At 45.6% G+C, this 8,830-nt stretch overlaps 1 protein-coding gene across 1 annotated transcript; it reads left to right on the forward strand.

Moving 5' to 3' along the window:
• The first annotated feature begins 427 nt into the window (after positions 1 to 427).
• On the forward strand, positions 428 to 8,569 carry LOC119382437 (cilia- and flagella-associated protein 97). The gene is made up of 2 exons (XM_037650139.2): positions 428 to 1,603; positions 5,353 to 8,569. The coding sequence occupies exons 1-2, from the start codon at positions 689 to 691 to the stop codon at positions 5,551 to 5,553; spliced, it is 1,116 nt and encodes a 371-aa protein (XP_037506067.1). The 5' UTR covers positions 428 to 688; the 3' UTR covers positions 5,554 to 8,569.
• Positions 8,570 to 8,830: the final 261 nt, after the last annotated feature.

Below are 8,830 nucleotides of genomic sequence, written 5' to 3' on the forward strand. Positions count from 1 at the left end.
TAAACCATTAGACACATGTATACGCACGCTCGCATAATGAAACGCTTTTTAGCTCGCTTCAGGATTTCGCAAAGGCGAACTGAGAGCGCCGCTCGCGAGTCACATCTTTATTACTTTTTTTTTGTACCATTCGTATTGCCGTCAACTACGGTGACTTTTTCTGCTCACGAGACATGTATAAAGATCCGCCTTAATAGCTGCCGAAAAGACGTGGCTAAAATTACCCGTCGGAGTCAAACTTGCTTTTGCACTCCCTGAACAACAACAGGCAGCGTCGTCGGCTGTCGTCATTCGTTTCTACGTGACGAAACACAACGTCAGGCTGACGTCAAAAACAGAAACCCCCGCAGTAAGTAAGTAAGTGGCCGTCGCGTAGGATGGCGCCACCGGGCCTTTGGCGAAAAAAGAACGGAACATATATATGATATAAATCATATAATGTCGCTGTCCGATCAGCATCCATGGAGTGTGTGTGGCAGTCTGGTCTCGCGTCGACAGGTTTCTAGCATAATCTTGTGTTTGTCGTAGCCGCGTCGAACCCTTTGTGTTCCCGCGACGCAGAGAAAGCATGCGAAAAGGCCATGCGGAGTGAATATTACTGAGATACGTCGCGATTGCCCGTGCTGTTGATGGATGTGCGCGACGACCGTATGCAGTCATCGGTCCGCTGTGTTCAGGACCGACCAACATGTCTTGGAAAGCTGTCGTCGATAACAACGACGAGGACTCGCAGAGTGACGTCGCTTTTTCCGACTCTGAAGCTGCCGGCTCGTCTCATTACATCCAAGGTGACGACGTCGAGAACAACACCCCGTGCAATGCGGCAGCGGTGGGGAGCCTAGACGATGCTTTCAAGGGCGCCAACTCGGGCCTGTTGCCGCTGGAGTCGTCGTATCGACTACCGAGCTCAAGTTTCTATGCTCGAAGAGTGACGTCTCCGAACGTTGCACTGACCGACATGCAAGAGCCTCGAAACAGTTGCATGGAACAGGACGGTGAGGACACCGCGAGCAGCCCTCGTTCGAGCGTCACAGATTCGGAAGGCCTGTCGTCACTCAGCGAGGGCTCGATGGAGGATTTGTCCGAGTCGGAGTCCATCACCGATGTGACACCGCTTCATTCGCCTTACATGTGTGACAGCCCCGTGCCCGCAGTGAAGTTGCCCGTCAGCAAACTAACGATGCAGGCAGGCTGCACAGCTGCTGCCGGCGACAGCAGCAGCGGGAGCGAGTCGGACAGAAGTTCCTTCAGTGGCGCCCGGCGCAAAAGCGCCGTGGCAGCAGGCAAGGTTCGCTTGGGAAGCCATCAGCGGGAACCTGTAGATCTGCAGCTTCTCGTGGACGCCATCAGGCGCCTCGAGGCGCATCAGTGCGAGCAGAGCCGGACGGCACGCAAAGAAGCCCCGGCCAAGGGGCGCAAGAATATGTCGTTCTCGAACGAAGAAGTCCAGCGCATCGACCGCGAAAACCAGCGACTCTTGAAGCGCATCCTGGCACAACAGAACCGACCGAGGCCAAAATTTGACTCAAGGACGCCGTCCCGCCTGGCGCCATCGGCAATCAACAGGCAGCGGCAGCAGCGGCAGATTGAAGTGGAAAACCTCGTAAGTTTCAGTGCTTGCACCATCCGCTCAATTCGTGTCTCTTCCCGAAGACTTGCACCGCTGCGTCGACGGAGAAAAGCGTCCAAGTATTATGTGGTCACTTAAGCAATTCAATTTGAGACTTGTGTGCTGATTGGCGAGAGGAAAGGTTTTGCGCAACACTGGCATTAGGGAGGTGTCAGCCGGTGCACTGCCGATCACTGTTAAGCCCCATTGGGATCGAATTTCTTAACAGTGACTGGCTCCCTTCCGCAGCCTGTGTAAAGGAGCCAACCACGATAAAGGAACTCGATCCAGATCATGCCCGATCGCGATCAAAAGCGACCGTGTGACACCGGTACGAGGTTTTCCGTCTTTCACTCAAGCAAACTGCGAGCGTGCAAGAGAGCCTAACCTGGTTTACAGAAGAACACTAGCATTGCTTGAGGCGCTGCATACAAAAAGACAAAATTCCTAGTAGCCCCGGGATCTGTTTTGCTTCATTTCTTGCAGTTTAACTGCAGTGCTAGCCAGGTATGAATAGTTGCCCTTCATGTTGAATTTATGTGGCAACAGGCTTTGCATCTGAAACGTGAATAATGAACTCCAGGTAAGTGCGATAATGTGGACCACCATGTCTGTTACCAAATTCAAGGAATAAAGAATTATCCGTATCATCGAGTCTGTGTTAAGAAATGATTACAGAGAAGGTTGCAACTAGATGCACTGTTGCACTTAGAATCAGCTTGTAAAATTTTGTGCAAGCAATGGCCGAGGAAGAAGGAGCCTGTCATTCTTGTTTGTCTCATCCTTCGCACGAGTGACGAACTGAGAATTCAGTCGCACTGTGTGCAGTGAATCGCCTATTACATTAAGGATGAAAAATACATAATATCCAGCATGCCTCACTGGAGCAACGTGAATTTTGCCTTCAAGAGTAGGCGATCAACAGAGAAGTTTGTTGGTGGACTACACTTTTGTTAATTGCCGTAGAAGTACATGTGATGGACAAAGCCAGTAGTGACACCTTATGATGCAAAACCTAACCACAGACGCAGAAAGATAACACTGCAGTGACTTGCATGCTTTACTTCACTGCTGATGTAAAAAAGCATGACCAGTTATATAATCATTAACTCGCTATGCTTTTCTTCATATCGTTTTGACGAGAACACTGATGCGACTGAAAATTTTTGCGAAAGTATTGTAGTTGAATAAAATTCCACGAGATGTCGCTACCAGCTCTGCCACTGTCGTAAATGGCTATGGTAACCCATAACAAACATATACAGAGAGAAATCTTTAAACAAGCTAAAATTCTCTAACATCCGTTAAAAGTGATGTTCCTAAGGGGAAAAATCCAGGGCTTTATAACTTTCTTCAGACACTTTGTGTAGTGTTCAAACAAGACCAAAGACAAAACGTAAATGCTTGGTGATTACTGTTTTGACACTTGTGGCTTTCCTTGTTTCTCATTACTTTTGTGTGATGAGTACCTCACCCACTGCATGGCGCATGCTGCTGGCTCGTCCAAACATATTCTGCCAGTGATGTCAAGAATGCTCAAATCCCCAAGGGAAGCCAACCCCTGATGAGAAAAGTAGCTCAGCATGACAACACCCTCAGATATACATACAAGAACTGCTGCCAGAAAGAATAGCTAGACATTGTTGCCATGATGCAAATCTTTCCTACATATCCAAAGATCTGGAGAATGTGATTTCTTCAGGGCTTACAAAACAGCAGCCATGGAACTGCAAATTGCGCATACTGGCCTGCTGTGCATAGCGCGAGACGGGTCGAAATTTCTGCATAATAAGAAAGGCATTGTTTACCAAATAGTGCCACCATGCAGCAAAACATTTGTGGGAGATGACCCAAAGAACACCTGTCCAAAATAGTTACCGTGCTGCTCATTGCAGTGGCTGCTTCAATGAAAGTATGTGTCCTTTTGCACTTCTTATTTGAGCATTTCCTGAGCACTCCCCAAATTGCAAAGTGCAACAACTTACCCAGCTTCAGATTAGTAAGCAATGCTGTGCTTGTGGACAAAGTTGCAGGCAGACAGAGTAGAAAATTGCAGCTGTTTGTCACTTCGTGCTTTCCCAAAAGTTCATGTAAAAAAATGTGGGCAGTTGCGCTCAATGTGAAAGCTCTAGGAAGTGCGGAGCAGTGAGTCACTTGCCCTTCAGCGACACTTGCGTTTATGGGCAAGCGTTCACACTTGCCCGTGAACATGCGGCCTGCTCGGCGTCCATGGCAAGAAAGGAAACCTTCATATGTGATGCTCTGGCGTCATCTCCCCTCCTCCTCACCATTACTTCCCTTTTCCACCCCGTTGCTGTACTATACTACACACGGCTATGCTGTGCCTTATCCTCCTCCTCGCCCGCACTTCCCTTTCCCCCCTTGCTTTACTGTACTGCACATGGCTATGCTTTACCTTCCTCCTCACTTTCCTTTTCTATCCCCCTTGTTATACTATGCTCTACACGGCTATGATATGTTTTACCCTTTCTCTGATCCTACCCTCTAATCTTTCCTCCTCACCCTCACTTCCCTACCCCAGCTGCTGAACCCATGTCATTTCCCTACTCCTCATTCTCACTTCCATACTATCCATGGCTACGCTGTACATGGTTTTTGCCTGCATGACGCCATATATGGCTGTGCTATGCTTTACCCTCTCCCCTCCTGCTTTCCCTCCTCTTCACCCTCACTTCATTTTCTCGCACACTTACTATACCATACTATACATGGCTACACTATATGTGGTTTTGCCTGCATGACATGGCTATGCTTTACCCTTTCCCCTCGTCCTCACCCTCACCTCTTTTTCCTGCCCCCTTGCTATACATGGCTACGCTATACATTGTTTTGCCTATGTGACGACACGAGATGACAGCATACGACAGCCCAGGGCCCTTAAGTGCTCCGCACTTAAAACTAATCTTTCCTTCCTGTGTAGAATGTGACGGTAGCACAGCCACACGTTTGCCTAGCACACTTTTCTTTAGTACTGGCTTGTCTACTACTTGCTGCTTTACTGCTGGTACCAATGCATGAAACATCAAAAATGTATTCAAGAGACACAGAAGCCACAACTTGCAGGGAAGAACTCGGAAAGAACCCACGCTTGTGCCTCCTAGTACAGTGGCAAGTTTAATGAAGCCTTAATCCTTGCAGTTTAATGTTAGCTAAGTAACCACACTTTGTAGGCACAATGACTTTGTGTTTGCATTTATAGGGACGCTAAAGTGAAACAATGAATCAGTTTATACTGACAAATTATTCTTGTAGCACTGTATTGTTGATTTTACCACCACAGGTTTATTAATAGAAGAGAAAATGGAAGTCAAAGTTTGATTTCTAAATCTCACACCAAAATCTCTGTGCACGAACGTCACTGTGATGTCATGGGTTTCAGTGTTCTTTCTTATGTAATTTGAAAACATTGGCTCAACTAAATTTTCCTAAAGATGGTGGGCTATATCTCTGTGCCCCTCGTAGAATTTCATTTTCACTGACCAAGAACCATGCAATGGACGCCATCAAAATCTATGACATCACAGCGAGTTGGTGCAGGAACTTCAGGGTGGTGTCGCATTTTCTTTTTTGCACACCTTCTGGCAGCAGAAGTTGTGCTTTTGGCATCATGAAAGAGTAATTTACTAGTAGAAGAACCGTTTTTCTCTTTAGCACGCCTTTAAGTTAAGCAAGCTTATTCCGTGTGTTGACTCTCACGCTGTGGTTCTCTTCACAACTCTCAGGCACTTCTCAAGAGAATCGAGTCTGCTAAGCCATCTCGTGAAGTCGCGCCCTCACAGGACCATGTGCAGAGAGCACGATCACATTCGCTCTCTCTGACACGCCATACTCTGCAGACTCCCCCCGTGATGGCGGCAGCAGTAGCACCACCTCTGTCAGGGGTCAAGCATTTCCCACCGCGCCAGAAACATCACTCACACTGAGATGGCCTTTGTGTAGTGAAAAATGCATCCCACCAAAGTTCCTGTTATGGCATTGCTGCGGACCTATGTACAGCTATTCCCCAAACATGCATTTTTTTTTGTGTTGTTCTGCACTGTCGACTAGTGCTGTGAAGAAGGGCCTACTCCTCCAAGAGGGCGACAATTGCTCGGGTTCAGTGGTGCAACATGGCTGAGCTTATGTTTCCTATAGCCTGGCGAACACGCAACCTTCTAATGTTAAGATGACACTCTCTGGTTATTTTGTTGTTCCTGTATCTCAAAGCAACACTTAATGGCCTGGCTATTTATTCACTATGTCAGACGTTTTGTATTGTTTCGATTGCAATTAACATATTGGCACAGATTTCCCCAAGTCATCTAACCACAGTAAATGAGATACCACCTCATCTACAACAAATGTGTTGTTTCACCATGGTTGACAGCTGATTGTGTACTGTGGATTGCTATTGGTTTTTGTACCTCTCTTTCACTCGGATCCTAAATTGTAGGTGAGCAGCACTCCCTGAAACAGTTCAAGTGCTTTGGCTGCTGTGGTCAGTGGAGATAGTAACACTAGAACAGTCTTTGAAGTGCTTTATATTTCATGTATTTATATCTTAGCAGAGCAATGCAGCAGGTAATGGTGCTTGTCAATGCTGCACTGTGATCAAGCTTGCTATTTGTGCTTGCCCGAGAATTTTGCCTGAAATGTGCATTTCAGTGTTGTAATGGAGTACGATCGCATGCATAATTCATTCCTTTCATTTGCGCAAGCGAAATTAGCCTGAGCAGCCAAAAGTGTGCGTCTGCTGTGCAACACGGCTAGCACACAGCTAAATCTGTACATCACTGAATTTGCTTATGTACATTGATTCGGTATGCTTACATGGTGCACCAATGTGTGGCTTTTGCAAAGCTCAAATATTAGCTCCAGTGGTGCGGCTGTCTAGGATTGATGAGCTCTTATGCTAAAGGGCAAAAGATGTGCTTTGGGGCAGTGTTGGCTATAAGATCGTGCTGCCTATTTGTTCTATGCTTACATCAGAGGCGTCTTAATTGGACCTCACAGTGGTGGCCGCGTGCAGTGTGACTGTAGATATGGGACTGGATACTTTGACATAGTGCGGCTGAATCTCACGATGAGAGGCATGTGCAGTGTGTTTGAAATGCTGTTACACAGGCAATTTCACAGGCTGTACCAACTTGTAATGCGCATAGAATTTTAATCTGGCTGTAGCCAGCACTTGTAAATAATGTTGTTGGAACACTTGGCTGTGCTTGTGCTTGAGGCAGATTCTTGGCAACTGCTTGTAACCTTGTGAAGTGTACATAGGCATTTTCTCTCTTTTTTAGCAGCATACGTACTAGAGCTTGGTGTGTGGAGTTCTGCAGCCAATTTTATTTTTGTACATAGACTTACGTAATGCTTGCGTAAAGTAGCACCCAAGTGTTGTACTTTTGCATTGCTCGTGTAACAGCTATGTAAAAATTGGCTCATAAATTATTTTGACATCAAATAAGGTAATTCAACTATCACAAGCATGAAACACGATGTCAAGGCCAAAGCTACATCAGTCCACGTGTACAGCTCCAACAAATCACATTTTTGTGTCACTCAGCTCTTTCTTGAAGGTGCATCGGGTTGCTTTATACAAGTCACGTTATCGATCCAAGTCAGCAAAAAATCTTAAAACAGTCTTCGATTGTGATAAGGATTCTGCGCTTCTTGTTGATATGCTGTGCTAGATGCACTGTTGTTCCCTTGCTGGCCGACAAGAGCAGGCTAGGAATGTGCTTTCAGAGGACAAATGCACACATCCTCTTAACTATACAGTGACACCATTTGACCAAGATGCAGACAGAAACGTAGAATGCACTTTCGTTAGGCCTATGAGCCTCAGAAAGGTAGCGAGCCCTTTAAAGGGAAACATTGCGTCAGTTTAGACAGATAAATTATTCTTTCAGAGCTCTGTTACTGTTATTGGCATCATGAGTTAATTATTAGAAGAGGAAATGGTCAAAGTTTCATGTTTGACTTGCACACCTTTTCTCTCTTTACGTACATTGGTAATTGAAATCTTATATGTTAAGACATTGTGTTGACAAACGATACTGTATACCCAAGCAGACGCTGTCATTTTGTTCATCTAAGTCATGTAGGTGAGCTGGTGCTGGAGTTACCACCACTGGTAGTACCACTTACCAAGCCTCTTCTCATGCTTTCGGCATTGAGAAATTTAATTTATTAATGCAAGAAAAATCATTCTCAGTCATGTCACCGAATGGGAACCAATGGCACAGCTAGTGTACCTTGGGCTCATATGCTTGTTAACACTGCAGGGCTGGCACAGCTCTTTTGATGCAAGTGAATCATTGTCCTAGCTTCACTGACATGGGATTGGAAAGGCCTTCTGTGCCAACTACATTTGGTTCACCAAAATGCATTGAGCAAACATTAAATAAGCATTTCTAAACATTAAATAAGCAAACATTAAATAAACATTAAATAAGCAAACAGGGGTGTGTGCATACTCTTTTTACACAAATCTAGTGCTCTATGCTGTTCGAATTGCATTCACTATGAGGGTTCATTAATGGAAAATTGCAGGACATGTGCAAGGGGTTACTGATTTGAGAGGGATGGGTAGAAGTGACGACTGCTCCAAAAACACGGCAGTGGTTGTTCAAGAGGTTCTGCTCATTATGTTTCCTTGTCATTCACTAAAAACTACTCTTTCAGGCTGCTCTCAAAGCAACTCGACTGGCAGTTTCAACCATGTTTGCATCCCTGTAAAACTATGTAGCATCCTCTCCAACTTCACCGCTGTCGCTATCATGGTGCACCGTGTAATTTAAAGCACTCAGTTGCCTGCATCAAATTATGCAAGCCTACAAATGTGCTGGACTTTAGAAATGAGAAAATGTTCCATATACTGCATTCCCTAGGAAGTGCAAGTATAAACAAAAAAAGGAACGCAAATTGGGACTTAAAAAATTTCTTGGGGGTATTGAAACATTGTGTACTTCAACAGCCCTGGTAAATTTTACATGCAGAACAGGGAGTCCCTCTAAACTGTCCTTTTTCTTGCCTGTCAAGTGCTACGTATATCCAGAGTCGTAGGACACAAGACTCAGGCTATTTTCAGTTATTAGCAAAACAGCTGACCTCCATTCCACAAGGACATGCACAATTAGTATGAGTGCACAACTGCAAGCGATACTTCTATGAAACTTATTCGAATGGTGGCTTCCTTTTGCATTAGGAAGCCAGCAGTGT

This window comes from Rhipicephalus sanguineus, chromosome 2 (genome assembly GCF_013339695.2).
Source record: "Rhipicephalus sanguineus isolate Rsan-2018 chromosome 2, BIME_Rsan_1.4, whole genome shotgun sequence".
Classification (NCBI taxonomy): domain Eukaryota; kingdom Metazoa; phylum Arthropoda; class Arachnida; order Ixodida; family Ixodidae; genus Rhipicephalus; species Rhipicephalus sanguineus.